Source organism: Hemicordylus capensis, chromosome 4 (genome assembly GCF_027244095.1).
Source record: "Hemicordylus capensis ecotype Gifberg chromosome 4, rHemCap1.1.pri, whole genome shotgun sequence".
Classification (NCBI taxonomy): Eukaryota; Metazoa; Chordata; class Lepidosauria; order Squamata; family Cordylidae; genus Hemicordylus; species Hemicordylus capensis.
In genome coordinates this window covers 187,038,838-187,056,329 of record NC_069660.1, presented here as the reverse complement: position 1 = coordinate 187,056,329, position 17,492 = coordinate 187,038,838, and the positions used below count along the sequence as shown (strand labels likewise).

The 17,492-nt window shown below is 44.6% G+C and overlaps 1 protein-coding gene across 7 annotated transcripts in view; it reads left to right on the top strand.

Moving 5' to 3' along the window:
* LOC128322773 (dynein axonemal heavy chain 5-like) overlaps positions 1 to 17,492 on the top strand; it is a 240,360-nt gene that overhangs the window by 204,195 nt on the left and 18,673 nt on the right. For all 7 annotated transcript variants that reach the window (XM_053244679.1, XM_053244680.1, XM_053244682.1 and 4 more), the window contains 6 exons: positions 486 to 729; positions 6,874 to 6,988; positions 10,163 to 10,353; positions 11,375 to 11,496; positions 13,924 to 14,073; positions 16,277 to 16,522. In XM_053244679.1, the coding sequence (XP_053100654.1) occupies positions 486 to 729; positions 6,874 to 6,988; positions 10,163 to 10,353; positions 11,375 to 11,496; positions 13,924 to 14,073; positions 16,277 to 16,522 (1,068 nt within the window). The remainder of the gene's footprint in view (positions 1 to 485; positions 730 to 6,873; positions 6,989 to 10,162; positions 10,354 to 11,374; positions 11,497 to 13,923; positions 14,074 to 16,276; positions 16,523 to 17,492) is intronic.

Below are 17,492 nucleotides of genomic sequence, written 5' to 3'. Positions count from 1 at the left end.
TTGTCCATTGCTGAGCAGCAGCTCTGCCCCCGCCTTTTCATTGGTCGCTGCCAAACATCCCCACGCATCGGCGACCCCGTTATTTTCTTCTAAACTAAAAAGCCCCAGGTGCTTTAGCTTTTCCTCCTAGTGATGGTGCTCCAAAATTTCAGGCCTTTTAACTGTTCTTTTTGTACCTCCTCCAATCTATTACATCTTATTTTGAGATGGTGCAAACTGTGCACAACATTCAGGGTTTCAAGTAGGCCATGCCATTGTAGAGTGCAGACTCCTGCCAAGATCAAAGGAGCAAAAAATGTGTTCCCTCTGGAAATATAATTCAGGTATCAGGTTTCATCTGTCTTCCTCTAACTATCTGGGCTATCAGTTAAGTTGTGTTACCTTCATTATTGCAATGTATATGATATACTGTACTGTATACATTAATGAGTCTGCTTCTGACAATGCATTCAATTGATGTATGGCTTTGTGATGCACTTCAACAGGAGTTGGAGAAAGAGAGAACTGATCTTATTGAAGATGTGACTGCTAACAAAAGAAAGATGAAAGAGCTGGAAGATAACTTGCTGTATCGACTGACAAGCACACAAGGTTCTCTAGTGGAAGATGAGAGTCTCATTGTTGTACTCAGTAACACAAAGAAGACAGCAGAAGAGGTGACACAGAAATTGCAAATTTCTGCTGAGACTGAAATACAAATTAACTCAGCCCGGGAGGAATATAGACCAGGTGAGTTGAAAGCCCCTGGTGATAGTAACCCAAACATCCCAAGCCAATGATCAGAATTGTGACTGGAGCTCTGAGCAGAAACATGACGCAAAGGGATTTTATTTATTTATATACATACATATAAGATGTGATTTTCTTTGAATATCTATAAAACCAGTGGAATGTTGAAGGGTGTTTTGCAGGCATTTCCAGACCAGCATGTGAAATAACTATGATGATCACCAGAATCGAATTGCAACGATGTGCCTTGCTTCAGTTCGCAACGGTTCTTACTGAATTGGCAGTATTGTGCAAATGGCTGCTGCGCATGCACAGAGGCAGGAAGAGTGCCATTTTGGAGTCCAAAATGCTGCTTGGAACACTTAGACCAGTATAGTTCTGAGCTTGAAACACTTGAAATGGCCCCGTTTGAGTCAGAATGTTCCAAGCTTGGAATGTTCTGCACATCCCTAATCTGAACTCCAAATTGCTTCTAGAAAGGACCAGATCCCTATGGCCTGGCACACAATAATGACATTGCCACGTGCTATACCCTAAGAGCTTCAGGTTCTCCTTTAGTGGTTCTCAGGAGTCCTTCATACAGCTTGCCCTTTTCCCAAACTTGGTGGAAGGGGACAGTGGAATGGCTCCTGGGAATGACTTCAGGGTGAAACAGACCCATTTGGAATTGGACCCAAACTCCATAGGGATCAGAGTCTAATGAAAAAATGGATTCAGGGACATGGACTTCAAAAATGCACTGTCCACATCCCTGCAATTTCAGGTTTGATTAATCACTGTGATGCATTAACAAGCCCAGCAGAGAGGGAAAGGGAGAGTCCATCTACTTCCCACCCAGTGCTATCTGGCGTGAGAGACCAGGTGGGTGCTGGGGTTCCTTCTGCTGTTGCATGCCTGCTTTTGCTTCCCCTGTGGGGCTGCAGCCTCAGGTTAACATCTGTGGGAAGTGTGCGCAGTATTGGGACCAGGCCCTGAGTGACTCAGCTGTTCCTCGGGTCACCTGCTCAGTTTTGGGCTTTATAGGAAGACTGCTTGTGGCGGCGGGCCCGCCACCAAAGGGGCTACACCAAAGGGGGTCGCCCTTTTGGGGGAGCCACTTCAGTGGAGGGCGAGGGCGAGGGCTAGAGGGCTGTTTAATTAGACTTGGGTTGAAGTTGGCTGTTTTAGACTTGGGTTGAAGTTGCTGTAATGTGTTTGGGTTCGTCTGGAGATGGGACAGGGGGTGCCTTTGTTGATTATGGGGCAGCTATCCCGGTGGTGGTGGGGAATAGACGAGTAACGTTGGCAGGTCAGCAGGCCGTTCCAGGGGAAGTGTAGTCAGAAATTTAATAGCTGTCTCCTCTTCTGGCTGTCCTGCCAGCTCTTTGAGCCTTGCCAACAACCCACATAGCCTTTCCTTGCTCCTCTGTAATGCCAGGTCAGTCCAAAATAAATCTGAATTCATCCATGATTTGATCGTAGATGAAGGGGCTGATCTGGTATGTATTACAGAGACTTGGTTGGGGGAGGCTAGTGGTCCAGTTTGGTCCCAGCTTCTCCCTCCAGGATATTCTATAGAGGAGCAGGTAAGGGGACATGGGCGGGGAGGTGGAGTGGCTGTGGTCTATAGGGATAACATCTCCTTTACCAGGGTCCCTGTTGGGGTATTGGACCATATTGAATGTGTGTACTTGAGTTTGGGGACCAGGGATAGATTGGGACTTGTGCTGGTGTACTGATCGCCCCACTGCCCAACTGAATCCCTTACTGAGCTCATGGACTTGGTCGCGGAACTTGCATTGGAGTCTCCCAGACTCTTGGTGCTAGGGGACTTCAGTGTTCATTTCAGGACCAATCTGTCCGGGGTAGCTCAGGAGTTCATAGCGGCCATGACAACTATGGGCCTATCCCAAGTGGTCTCTGGACCGACGCATATTGCAGGCCACACTCTTGATTTGGTCTTTTACTCTGATCAGGGTGGTGTTCCATGGGTGGGGACTCCTGTGATTTCCCCATTGTCATGGACGGACCACCATCTGGTCAAGGCTGGACTTACAACCACTTCCCACCTCTGCAAGGCTGAGGGGCCCATTACAATGGTTCGCCCAAAGAGGTTATTGGATCCAGTAAGATTCCAAGAAGCCTTAGAGGTATTCAGTGTTGGCTTTGCTGGTGATCCTGTTGATGCCCTGGTTGAGAATTGGAACAACTTGCTCAACAGGGCAGTAGACACAATTGCTCTCAAGCATCCCCTCTGACCCATTTCAAATTTGTCCCCTTGGTATACGGAAGATCTACAGGGACTGAAGGTGGGCGCTCCAGTCGCAAGGTGGGCGACTGGAGCGCAAGTGGAGAAAGATGCGACTTGAATCTGACAGATTGTGACATAGAGCACATCTAAAGATCTATGCTCAGGCAATACGTGTGGCAAAGAGGTCTTTTCTGCCCGTATTGCTTCTGCAAGTTCACATCCAGCGGAGTTGTTCAGGGTTGTGAGGGGACTAGTATCTGCTCCCACTCCCTTGAAACAGAATTCGGAGTCATCAGTTACCTGCTGTGATGTGTTCAAAGAGTTTTTCACAGATAAAATCTCTCGGATTCGGGCCGACCTAGATGGAGATTCCACAATTAATTTGATGTCTGAGCTGGAGGTGCCCAACAACCGCTCTTATGTGATTCGACTGGATCGGTTTCAGTTTGTGACTCCTGAAGATGTGGACAAGCTGCTTGGAGCAGTGAGGCCTACCACTTGTTCTCTTGACCCTTGTCCAACATGGCTTGTTTGTTCTAGCAGGGAGGTTGTTGTAGACTGGTGGACATCATAAATGCTTCTCTGAGGGAGGGCAGGATGCCTCCTTGCCTTAAGGAGGCAGTCATTAGACTTCTTCTAAAGAAGCCTGCATTAGCTCCCTCAGAGTTGAGCAATTATAGGCCTGTTTCCAACCTCCCATGGCTGGGCAAGGTAATTGAGAGGGTGGTGGCCTCTCAGTGCCAGGCAGTCTTGGAGGAAACTAATTATCTAGACCCATTTCAAACTAGCGATGTGCGAAATGTTTTGGATACAAAACGTTTTGTACCCAAAACAGCCTGTTTCGGGTGTTTTGTAGACAAAACAAAACACCCATTTTCCAGATCCAAAAGTTTTGTATACAAAACAAAACGTCCCTGTTTCGGCTACAAAACGTTTTGTTGTTTTGGACCTCCATTTTGTGGTGATCTCTGAGTCAGTCTCCATTTTGTGTTTGACATCTCTTTGAATTTCCCACCCTTCCAGCCTTCTGATCGGTGACCTAAATCATGGGCTGACCTGCTGACAATTCCCTCCTTGTTCCCCATTGGCTCTTTTGCTTCTTGCCACTCCTTACTGACCCCACATTGGCCAGGGGAAGGGTTGCTAACCCATGGGGCGCTGGGTTCTGTTGTTTCTGTGGTGTTCTGAGTGTAGATTCTCTGGTAGCATATGAGAGTGGATTCTTGTTTTTCACTGAAAATCTCATATACTACCAGAGTATCTACAATGAACACCTCAGAAACACAAAACCCAGTATCCAAAGGGCTTGTGGGTATGGAGGTGGTTGGCACCCTATGTGCACTACACAGCCCCTCGCTCTGGGAAACCCCAGTGCCCCCCAAGTGGAATTATGGGGCTGCTGAAATCTCCATTATTCCCTATGGGAGAAATCTTAAAAGACACATAAACTTCAACAATTCACAAAAGATCAGCCCTTTGCCCAATGGAGAGGAGAACTGGTCTTGTGGCTGAGCATGACTTGTCCCCATAGCTAAGCAGGATCTGCCCTGGTTGCATATGAATGGGAGACTTGATGTGTGAGCACTGCAAGATATTCCCCTCAGGGGATGAAGCCGCTCTGGGAAGAGCAGAAGGTTTCAAGTTCTCTCCCTGGCTTCACCAAGATAGGGCCAAGAGAGATTCCTGCCTGCAACCTTGGAGAAGGCGCTGCCAGTCTGTGAAGACAATACTGAGCTAGATAGACCAATGGTCTGACTCAGTATATGGCAGTTTCCTATGTTCCTAATTCTTCTGAGATAATTCTGGAAGTTTCCTTGCCCCCTTTGGGCACTACCACCCATCACACTCCACTCTGGGTCATCCCTTTCCCCTTGATTTGAAGCGATACATTTGCTGGAATCGCCATTATTCCCTATGGGAAAATTCTTAAAGATGTGTAAACTTAAAAAATTCACAAAACACCAGCCCTTTGCCTAATTCCTTTGAAATTTGGGTGGTAGCTTCCACCCATTGGACACTACCAGCACCACCCACTTTTTTTGCCCTGGTACCCTTTTTAAAAATCCAAACCGATTCGGATTCGGATTCGGATTCGGAAAATTCGGCTACAAAACAAAACAGGGCTGATTCGGATTCAGAAAATTTGGGTACAAAACAAAATGGGGGTGTTTTGATTTGGATACAAATCGAAACAAGAGAATTCCAAAATGCACACCCCTATTTCAAACTGGGTTTTGGGCAGGCTATGGGGTGGAGACTGCCTTTGTCAGCATGATGGATGATCTCCAATTGGGAATTGACAGAGGAAGTGTGACTCTGTTGGTCCTTTTGGATCTCTCGGCAGCTTTCAATACTATCGACCATAGTATCATTCTGGAACGTCTGAGGGAGTTGGGGGTGGGAGGCACTGGTTCCGCTCCTACCTCTCGGACAGATTCCAGATGGTGTCAACTGGAGACTGTTGCTCTTCAAAATCTGAGCTTAAATATGGTGTTTCTCAAGGCTCCGAACTTTCTCCAATGCTTTTTAACATCTACATGAAACCGCTGGGAGAGATCATCAGGGGATTTGGAGCTGGGTGTTACCAGTACTCTGATGACACCCAGATCTACTTCTCCATGTCAACTACTTCAAGAGCTGGCATATCCTCCCTAAATGTCTGCTTGGAAGCAGTAATTGGCTGGATGAGGGAAAATAAACTGAAGCTGAATCCAGATAAGATGGATTCAAGATGGATAAGATTATTGTGCGGGGTCAGAACTCTAGAGATGATTGTGATCTACCTGTTCTAGATGGGGTCACAATTCCACAAAAGGAACAGGTTCGCAGTCTGGGAGTACTTCTGGATTCACACCTCTCCCTGGTTTCTCAGGTTGAGGCGGTGGCCAGGGGTACTTTCTATCAGCTCTGGCTGATACGTCAGCTGCGTCCGTTTCTCAAGATCAATGACCTGAAAACAGTGGTACGTTTGTTGGTAACCTCCAGACTGGACTTCTGTAATGCGCTCTATGTGGGGCTGCCTTTGTACATAGTCCAGAAACTTCAGTTAGTTCAGAATGCAGCAGCCAGGTTAGCCTCTGGGTCATCTCGGAGAGACCACATTACTCCTCTGTTGATGGAGCTATACTGGCTGCCGATAGGTTTCCAGACAAAATAAGAAGTGCTAGTTATAACTTATAAAGCCCTAAACGGCTTAGGCCCTGGGTATCTAAGAGAGTGTCTTCTTCACTATGAGCCCCACTACCCATTGAGGTTATCAGTTACTGCCATCTCGTTTGGTAGCTACAGAGAGATGGACCTTCTCGGTCACTGCCCCAAGATTGTGGAATGTGCTCCCTGCTGAGATACGATCCTCCCCATCTCTGGCAATTTTCAAAAAACACCTGAAAACCCATCTTTTCACCTAAGCTTTCTCAGCTTCCTAAAAATGTCTGGGTTTTAATCTTTGGTTTATTTTAAATTGTTTTTACGTTTTTGTATATGTTTTTAACTGGTTTTATGCTATTGTTAACCGCCCAGAGACAAAAGTTTGGAGCAGTGTACAAATTTGATAAATAAATAAAATAAATAAATTTCAGTGGTTTCTTGAATTGGTGGATTTTTAGAATCTCACCTATGCAGAAAGAGTAACAAGAAGATGAAAGTCTGGCGCCCATACTGCAATTTTTGAATAGACAGATTTATCAGCATTTCAATCGGTTGATGAATTATACCAAAGCAACAAATAGGGAGAGAAGGAATTGTGTGGCCTGTCCTTTGATTTAAATAAGCAGTCAAGTTTATAGCTTGAAAGCAACTTTCTGTCATGAGAAATGTATTACTAATTGTCAATATGAAAGCTTGCTACTGTTGTTTTAATGGGATGCTTTTGTTCTGTATCCTGCATTGACCAAATCCAATTTTCTTTTCTTCAGTTGCTACAAGAGGCAGCATTCTCTATTTCCTGATAACTGAGATGAGCATGGTTAATGTCATGTATCAAACATCTCTTCGACAGTTCTTGGGGTTGTTTGATCTTTCACTTGCCAGGTAACTATGATTACTTGACATATTTCCCATTCTGGAGATTGTAGTAATTAGACAGGCAGACAGTTTTTAAGAGAGCAGAAAAAGGGATGATAGAACACAATTTTTGTTGAAAAGCAGCATATAGATACACAAATAAGATACAGTTATTTTCCAAGTGTATATTTGTGATTTGGTTGTTCATGCGTAAAAACCACTTCTTCCTCTCATCTGCTAGGACATTGAAGGGTTTACAAAATTCAGAACTGGTGGGCACTCCATGCCCATATACAAAATAAGCACTTCAGACATTTAAGTGGCTTTAATTTTCTTCAATTTAGTGACATTGCTTTCAATGGAGCAATGGCTCTTGGGAAGTTCACGCAGTGGATGTTCTGTGTTTGAGCAGCAGCAAATGCACTTTGGGAAGGGAAGGGTGAATGGATGATGGCTAAACAGCAATGTTGAGAAAGAGAAGAGTAGGGAAGATGGAAAAATTAGGCACTGGGATGGAGGATCAGACAAAGCAAATGTAGGTAAGGAAGAAGTGCTGGGGAAGAGAGTAGGTGGAAGGAAAGAAAGAATGGAAGAAGGAATTGGAAGGAAATTGGAAGAGGCATGGCTGGAGAGAAGAAGTGTGGGCAGAAGGAGGTCTGGAGAGAAAGAGGGGAGTTTCAGGGAGAGAATCTGGAGAAGAAAATGTGGGGAGTGGGAGGCCTGGAAGAAAGGACTCTTCCAGATAAAGTAAAGAAAGAAAGGAGGGAGGAAAGGAGACAACTGAACAGAGAGAAAAGTGACACACAACCAAAAACTATTCCCTATCATTCTGCCTGTCATTTTTGATTTTGATTCTATCATTCTGCCTGTCATTTGACATCATCGCTCATAATCTGCACACTTATTTCTCTTGTTTCACAATTATCACTGGTCAAACAAGTTTACAGATTTTTGATCACTACAAAATCCTGTCAAATTTGTTTGACCACTGTTAAGTGGGCGGGGGTTTGTACACCCTGTGATAAGTGACAGCTGTGTCATATATGTTTAAGTCCTGCAAAACTATTGTCTGTTCCCAGTCAGGTAGATTTCTCTTTCTCCATTTTCCTCTTTGCCATTTCTGCTGCTGCTGCTGTTACTACAACTTTTTCTACTACTAGGAATATTATCAGATAGTTAATCTAAGGCTCCCATTATAATACTGTAGCACATTACACAATTCTTTATTAATCAATATCCAGTCAATTTCTGATTTTGAGAATATTTCTGATTACTTCTGCTAAGCTTTCCCCCACAAAAAGAGATTGAGTTTTCTTAGAAGGGAGAGGAAAAGGGACAGCATAACAAAAGGAAGCAAAACAAAACCCCAAAACAAAACCCTGCAACCTTGAATACAAAAAGGTTTGTATACAGTGTCCTGACACAGTAAGCATGAAGCTGCTTCAGATGTACGAACTTTCATTCTCTCTGATGGTAGAAACACTTCAGAGAAGGCCAGATAGCATCCTGAAGGATGCTAGATAGCCAGAAGTAATTCGCCCATAAAGAAAACTAATATTCTTTCCCCTATATAAGCAAGTAAGTGTGTGTGTGTGTGTGTGTGTGAGAGAGAGAGAGAGAGAGAGAAAGAGAGAGAGAGAGAGCAAGCAAGCAAGCTGCAGGCATATATGAACATATGAAATTGCTTTATATTGGATCAGACCATGGAACTATCTAGGTTTGTTCCCTTTACACTGCCTGGCAGTGGCTCTGCAGGGTTTTTGACAGAGGTCTTCCCCAGCCCTGTCTGGAGATGCCAGGGATTAAGCCTGGGACTTTGTGCATGCAAAACCTGTGCTCTGCCACTGAGCTACACTCTCTGCCCTAGTGGGAATGGATTTGGTCTTCTGACCAGTCTTGGGTCATGTATTGTTTTTATAACTCCCATCATCCCCAGTCACAGTGGCCAAAGTCTGGAGATGATAGAAGTTGTAGTCCAAAAACAAGTCACCCAAGACTACTGCTTATGCACAGTGATATGAATGCTGAATCTCCTGCCCACCCTTGAATGCACCATGTGGAAGAGGCATTTCCAGTTGAGATGGAAGGAACCCATTGTCAGTCACATGGTGTGAGTGACAGTCACAGTATCTCTCTGTAGAAGAAGGCCTGTTCTCATGCGATAGCAGTCTGCCCAGTAGGAAGTGAAAGGGTGAGTCTGCAGAAGGGATAGCCAAATCGGCAAGATCTTCATTTATAACTTCCTTTTACACATATAATTCTTAATGAATTATTTAATTCCTCTGTGCATTGCGTAAGGGTGTGTGTGTATTCTTTTTTACTTCTTGCAAGTACTACTTGTATGTATTTTATTTTTATTTTTACATTTTATATCCCGCTCTTCCTCCAAGGAGCCCAGAGCAGTGTACTACACAGGTTTCTCCTCACAACAACCCTGTGAAGTAGGCTGGGCTGAGAGAGAAGTGACTGGCCCAGAGTCACCCGGCTAGTTTCATGGCTGAATGGGGATTTGAACTCGGGTCTCCCCGGTCCTAGTCCAGCACTCCAGCCACTACACCACACTGGCTCCAGTGTGTACATGATTGTACGTATGATGCTGCCATATACTACCAGAGCTTTGGTCCATGTAGTCCAACATTGTGTTCTACTACAGAGCTATGACTACTGACAGAGCTTCCTTGGCAAAGAAAACTGCTGTTTTTCACGGCTCACTCTTCAAAGACTACCCTAAACAAAGACTACCCTAAAACAAGTAGCATACATTCTATTCTACATGGTGAATGTATGCTATTAGTTAGAATTCTGTTTTCAGAACCTTCTCACCTGTGCCAGGCTTTAAAAAAACCAACTACAACAAACAGCAATAATTCAGACAGGGTGAGGAAGCAAAAGGGTGAGGAAGCAAAAAAACAAAAAGCACCCCTGTGCCTTTCAGCCCCTTAACAAGGAGGCTTGATTCCCAGCAGTTCAAATAGATCTAGTCTGGTAGAAGCTGTGTTGGATTGTGTCAATTGAACAGCATTTAGTGTCAGGTTGATTTGGTCTCTGTGACCCTGTTTGCTTCTGCAGGAGCTCAGGATTATGAAGTGCTTCTTTGAAAATGCTTTCTTTTCAGAGGAAAAGGAAAATCTTTTTAATGCCTTCACCCAAAAGGCATGAGATTACCCTTTCATTTTCTCCTTTTCCCTTTCTTTTGAATAGGTCTGTCAAGAGCCCAATTACCAGCAAGAGAATCGCAAATATCATTGAGCATATGACCTATGAAGTGTATAAGTATGCTGCACGAGGGCTTTATGAGGAGCACAAGTTCCTTTTCACATTGCTGCTGACATTGAAGATTGACCTGCAGCGGGGCAAAGTCAAGCACGAGGAGTTCCTAACATTGGTTAAAGGTCATAACCAGTATATAAAATATATAGCTTATTTGCTCTCTATTTTAGACCTGTGCAGACATGCACATTCAACATGCAGTAGTGTATCTGGAGTATTCCAGCCTTCTCTATCCCGTGTGGTGTGCTCACCCTGCCTGCTGGACTTCATGTGTACATAGGGGCCTACACATACATAGCTTATGTATGTGTATGTTTGTTCTGTCTCCTTGATTTGTCTACATACGTAGACAATTTGATTTGTCTACGTACGATGTACCTTCTGTCTCCTTGATTTGTCTGTTTGTTTGATTTGTCTACGTACGATGTACGTTTATGTCTCCTTGATTTGTCTGTTTGTTTGATATGTATGTATTGTCTCCTTGATTTGTACCTGTGCTCCTTGATTTTGTCGTGTAGGCTTCTATGCAAACACAAAGCTCAACGTACAAGTGACAGGTGGAGTACCATGATCTCACTCCTCACCCCCGCCCTCTCTTGTTAACATTATAATATCTGAAACATCTTCTCTATATTTATTTCTCCTAGATGTACCTGCCACTAATCCTATGTATGGTAGCTCTCGCGAGAGTTCGCAAGTAGCTGCCAATTAGTGGCAGGATGGGGGAGAAAATAGGGATGTGGCTGCTGGTGGGCCGGCTGTCGGGAACTGGGCGGAGGAGGTGTTGGTGGGCCGGCTTTCCGGCCAGCCAGAAACTGTGGGTGGGCAGGCGAAGAACCGGGCTGCTCCCACCAGCGGCTGGCCAGAGGGAGCAGGCAGTGGCGGGCCGAGCTGGCCGCCGGGAGCAACAGGCAGGAGTGGGCTGGGCCGGCTACCAGAAGCAGGCATCGGTGGCAGGCCAGCCCGGCTGCTGGGAATTGGTGGGCGGGAGAATGTGGTAGGCCTGCCAGCCGGAAACCACGTGAGTGGTGGGGGGAGAAGCAGGCTGGCGGAGGCGCAGATGCTCTGTGCCCGGCCCAGCTAGTGTTTTTTTTAAAGCTGTAGAGATTCTTTTCAGTCAGTGTTTTTTATTTCTCTTTTCAGGTGGGGCTTCTCTGGATCTGAAGGCTTGTTCCCCTAAGCCAGCTAAATGGATCCTGGATATGACGTGGTTAAATTTGGTGGAGCTTAGTAAACTGAGACAATTCTCGGATGTTCTTGACCAAGTACGTGACTGACATAAGGCAAGATGGTTACACAAAGGGGCATATTTTGCTCTTAAAATCAATACTTTAACATCTTAGATACTATAACGACACATTATTTTTGCATTTGGTGAGAATTGCTGACGTGAATATTTGAAAGTCAGGTTAGCGTCCACCTCGAAATGCATTGTCTTCCTGGTTAGTGGGTACATAGAGAGCCAGTTAGAAAGACCAAGGGCCAAAGTTGATGTGATATTAACCAATCCTCACATAATTAATTATAACTGATCAATGATCATAATAAAACTATTCACTCACATAATTAAAGGTTTATTTTAACTTTAAAAGTAATGCCAAAAGGGGGCACAATCTGGGTCATGACTTTGGCACACAAGTGAGGGGTGATCAACCTGTCAGTACTACTTTACGGCCAACAATTGCCTGCTTGGTCTCTGTGTGTGCGATAGAGAATGAGAATTGATGGCATGGAAGTAAATGTAAAACATCCCATACTTCTGCACCAAGTTCCATTCTGGATCATTCTAGATCCACCACCACATGCAGCTATTATTTTAAACTGTTTATAGAAACTAGTGGGCATCTATGCCTCTAGTTGGGCCCAGCTGTCCCCCTCCCATGCCGCAACCGCTGTCTCACCCCTGGGGGCCAGGGCCAGGCCATCCTGCCACCTCCCTCTGCCTTGCCATCCTCCTCTTCTGGGCAGCGGGGCTTCACCCACTGCCTGTCCTTCTCCCGCCACCCATCGTCCTCTCACCCTCCTCCTCAGGGCGGCTCCTCTGCTTCCCTCCATTTCGCCGCCCACCACTCGTCCTCTTCCCGCCACCTGTCATCGCCTCGCCCTCCTCCTCAGGGTGGCGCCGCTGCCTCCCTCTGCCTCACCATCCTCCTCCTTGGGGCGGCGGGGCTTTGCTTGCCCTCTTCCTCCTCCCACTGACTGTCGTCCTCTCGCCCTCCTCCTCAGGGTGACAGGGCTTTGCCCGCCGCCCCAACCACCTCCTGGCATGCGCCGCCCCAACCGGCTTCTGGCGTGTGTTCCTCCCTCCCACCCTTGCATGTGTTGCCCCCTCTGGGCCTGCCATTGGTCGCAGCTGCAGCGGGGGCAGAGCTTGCTACATCCCCACACATCCCCTCTACAGGAATTAATTATATAGATATTGAGAAGAGTGAGCACTTGATCTGTTAAGAATCTAGAAAAGATTGGTGTGTTCAACCTCTATGCTCCTTTCCACAAGGCATGGAAGGAACAGGTTCTGGTCTGAGCATATAAGGACATTAAAAATGCTTACAATATTACAACAGCATTTTGTGTGGTCTCTTTGATTCCAGTGCCTGAAATTCGTTGTACTTTCAGTTAACATGCAGTGCAATAGAAGTTGTGGTACCCCAATAACCATATTAATAAAACTGCAATTTTAAAAAATATTATGAAGGATGGTGGATGAAATATCACAGGGCACTTAATCCAATTAAGGTTGATCTTGACCTGGAACATGGAGTTGCAGAACACTGAACACAAAGTTCTCAATCTCCCCGCCCCCCAAAATAGGGTATTATTCACCCTAATTTCAACTGAGGGTTAAAGAGACTTTAAGCTCCTAAGTAGACAATGATGCTTTTAGTTTGGCCCTATGCTGAAGAGATGTTTCAGGAGCAAAGCTTCTGATGCTGGTCAACCAATTTCTGATAAGAACTGGATAGAAAGGAGAAGTATTTAGTGTGAGGATGTGCCTCACACTGAAATTCATTCAATTCTGCAGTCATCATGACTGAGTTCTATTTCTGACATTGCTTTTATACTCGCAAAGCATGCGGCTAATGGCAAACACGCACCAGCGCTCTCAGCTGTTTTATCAGGCCCAAGAGAAGGGAGTGTATGTATTATGGAGGCAATGTGCTTCTGAGCAACCTCTAGGGGGGAAATGGCCATTTAAGGCTGGAGTGGCAGCATCTTAGAGGACCCGGGAAGCTGGTTTTTGTATTAGGATAGGCATTTTATTTGGTCTATAACCAGTATAACAACAATAAATCCAATGCATACACCACACATTATAACAACAGAACGGATCCCCTTTCTATCTTCTACTGCTTGTTAAATAAATTACATCTTATTATAAAAAATGTGGCACATAATTTACTAGCAAATAGGTTTGTGTATTTATAATGTCCAGAACATGAATTACACTATTGTATTTACTTGAATCCAAGATTAGGTTTTTTCCAAGTTTTTTTAATATCAGGAGATTGTCTTAAATTCAGAGTCCTGTTCCTTTCAATTCAATGCAAGTATAACCTGATCTAACCTTTATTTTTTAAGGGGGTCTTCTTAAATTCAGAGTTGTCTTCAATTTGGGTAAATATGGGTATTTGAATCTGAAAAGTCCTACTGTCAATGGAATATAATTGGCTTCTTCTCCATTGTGCTGGCAGATCTCACGAACGGAAAAGCAGTGGAAAATTTGGTTTGACAAGGAGACACCAGAAGAAGAACTGGTTCCCAGTGGCTATGACCAAGCTCTGGACTGCTTCAGACGCCTCCTCCTCATTAGGTCTTGGTGTCCTGATAGAACCATAGCTCAGGTAGACAAGTGTGCTTGTAAATGATATGAATAAAATGGTACCAGGCCACAGAGTAGTACAGTTCTAGTCTAAAATCTGGATAATCTATTTGAAACCTTTTAATCACAGAACAGCAAGAATTCTTAATTCTGCTTACTGCATTAATCAACTGATCTGAAGCGCTTTGAGTCCAGAAATAGTGTCTCTGTCTGTCTGTCTGTCTGTCTGTCTCTCTCTCTCTCTCTCTCTCTCTCTCAAAGTGAATGTCTGTTTGTCTGTCTGTCCCCTATACATTCCCACAACCTTTGAGCTATTGGGACCACTTCTTATTACCCAATGAGCAACATAGGGTACCTGGGAACCCCAACAACCACCTCGCACAGACAGACAGACGGATATACAATGGGTATATGGATGCAATAACAAAGAGAAGCTCGCACCATAAGCCCAAGCAATGCCGGGTACTTAAAGCTGGTCTATCAATCATAGTTTTTGGGGTGGTTTTTTTCCTGCTTGTATGCTTAGTCCAGGTTGCCTTGATTGACTGGATATTCTTGCTACAAGACTGCTAGTATTCAAAGCAGAATTGTTAGCTGGATTCTTTCTGTTTGTTGAAGGACAGGACTCTTCGAATTGTAGTGAAGTGAGCATCCCATTAAAACAGGTCCAGACAGTTCAGTCACACATAATAGGACCTTTGGCCATTTCCAGATTTTAAACCTGAACTTCCCAGGGGTACAGGAACCGCTAGGGTTAGTTGTCTCTTACATAACAAGAAGGAAAATGGAGATGGCAATTTTCTCTATAGGAAGGAGAACAACTTGCACTGAGCTGCTGAATATCTGTTCTAGTCCTCAATATTGTGTTGCATTGTTGCAGCATATGCAATGTAGGAGGCAAGGAGGGGCCATTCTTACTGCTATCATCTGAAGAGGCTCCTCAGTATATGCAGGTGAAGATCCTGAAGCTAGGAAAGGCTTAGAACTCTTTTTAGCTAGATAAGTCAGTGTTAGAAAAGTTTGAGGGTGCTTCAAATGTGAGTCGACCCAACCATATGAAGCTGCTTTGTAGTGAGTGAGACCACTAATTCATTTATCCCAGGACTGTCTACTCTAACTAGCATCAGCTCTCTTAAAGTCTTGGATAGAATTCCCTTTCCCAGTCGTGCTATAGGGCATCCTTTCATTCAAGATTCAGGTGATTGAACCTGGAACCTCCTTTGTTCAAAGTATGCATTTGAACTATGGGCCATCCCTAAAGCCACTCTGAGCAGCAAACCTAGCTTTGGGGTATCATGAGAAGTCTTCAGAAGATGGATCAATGCAGAGACATCCCATCCACAGTTTATACTAATTCCAGTAAATATTTGTGGTGAACCTGATGAAATGACGGAGTTTATCATTTCTGTATGTATATATCGCAGGAGGATTTTAGCAAGCTCTAGTAGTTGCAACTTTGCAAACCAGATTTCCTACCTATTTACAACCAAAATCACATTGGAACCTTGAGGTTCAAATGCTGTTTTGAATAATTGAATACTTCCCATTCAGTAAAAGGGTTTAACAGAATTTCTATATTGTAGAAAAATGTGAGCAATTTGCAATTAGACATGCAACATATTACATGAGTGAAGAAACTTAGCAGTTGACAGCATTAAGATGAAAATCGCTTTTCGGGAGTTAGCCTCTTGTGATTCAATAGGATATTGAATTTGTTTACTCCATGTTGCTACTCATGATATCTCGTATTTGGTTTTTACTGTATCTTTAGCTCTATTTTTGCCCTTATAACCTGATTTCAGAAAACAAAGAGTTGAAATAATTACATGTTACCTCTTTCCTGATAATGTGAATGTGGGAGGAACATTTTGTTGCCTCACCTTCTGCATCTTCCCTGCAATGCTTCCCCCAGCTGGGTTGATACCTGCTCAGAGAAAAATTGAAGCACAATGAATGGGGAAAGGAGATGTAGGAGGAAAGCAGCTGAAGAGTTGTTGGAGGAAAGTAAAGGAAGAGCTCAGCACCACTTTCTTGCTTACCAATTCTTTCTTGAAAATGCCTGCCACCACTGCATACATCTTACTCAAGAAATATGAACCCGTGTTTCCTAGGCTAGTATGTAATTCCACCATAATGTAATGTTTCACAAAAAGGTATACTTGGTAAACTAATCAATACATCTCCATCTCTCTCTCTCCCTGCTTTGGCTCCCCACTCCCCACCAGGCAAGGAAATATATTATGGATACCATGGGAGAAAAATATGCAGAAGGGGTCATCTTAGATTTGGAGAAGACCTGGGAGGAATCTGATCCATGCATGCCTCTCACTTGCTTCCTTTCCATGGGTTCTGATCCTACCGATTCTATCATTGCTCTGGGGAAAAGACTGAAGATTGAGACACGTTATGTTTCTATGGGCCAAGGGCAAGAGGTCCATGCACGCAAACTTCTGCAGCAAACCATGGCACATGTAAGGCATATTCTGAATGTGTGTTTCAGTGCAGGCCCGTCTTTGAATTTTTCGGGATGATGTGAATCGTCAAAGCAAGTTAGGCTAAGCATTAGAAGAACTTAATAAATGGGCTACTGATCCATGCAGGACCAACTTGTTTATATTTCTAGAAAGCCAAAATAAGATTATTTGTAATCAGCAGCATAATAAGGCTGACACTAGATGTAACAGACTTCTTAGATGCCACCAATAACAGTCATTCTATGAGGCTCGTCTCACGATCTCTGAGAAGAGCCTCTAGGGGGTTCGTGGGGAAAGCGGGCTTAGCCCGTTCTCCCTACACACAAGCAGGGTGGCAGTCATGGAGCTGGTAGGGGCTGGGGTGGATTGGGGGCTGCGCGGCCCCCAGAAGCTCCAGCATGCCCTGCATGAGCACTCAGGGCATGCTGGAGAGACCCCCGAGCCAGGAGGCTGCTTTCCGGCCTCCTGGTTGGGGTTCTCCTCATGAGTTGCTGTGGCGCAGAGCCGCGCCATGGCAACTCATGATTTTAAAAAACGGGTTTGCAGAGTGTTCCGCAAACCTGGTTTAAGGGGAGGGGTACTTTAGCGGGTGAGCCGCTTAAGAACCACTGGGCTTCAATCCGAGCCTGGTGGTTCACACGATGGGAGAAAATCAAGCTAGCATCTGCTAGCCTGATTTTCTCCCATCGTGTGAATAGCCTCTATGTCTCCTTCCCTGGTGATGGAGGGAAGGTAAAACACCACATGTTTTACACTAAAACATGTGGTGATGTCAGTGTCCTCCCCATGGCAGCCAGGATAACATGGCAGGGAAATGTATGACAAATATTTATATAATGTTTTTCAACAAATTTCCCAAAACAGTTTACATAGATATAAATAAAATAACTAAAATGGCTTTCTGTCCCCAAAGGGCTCACAGTCTAAAAAACAACAACATAAGATGGACACCAACAATGGCCATTAG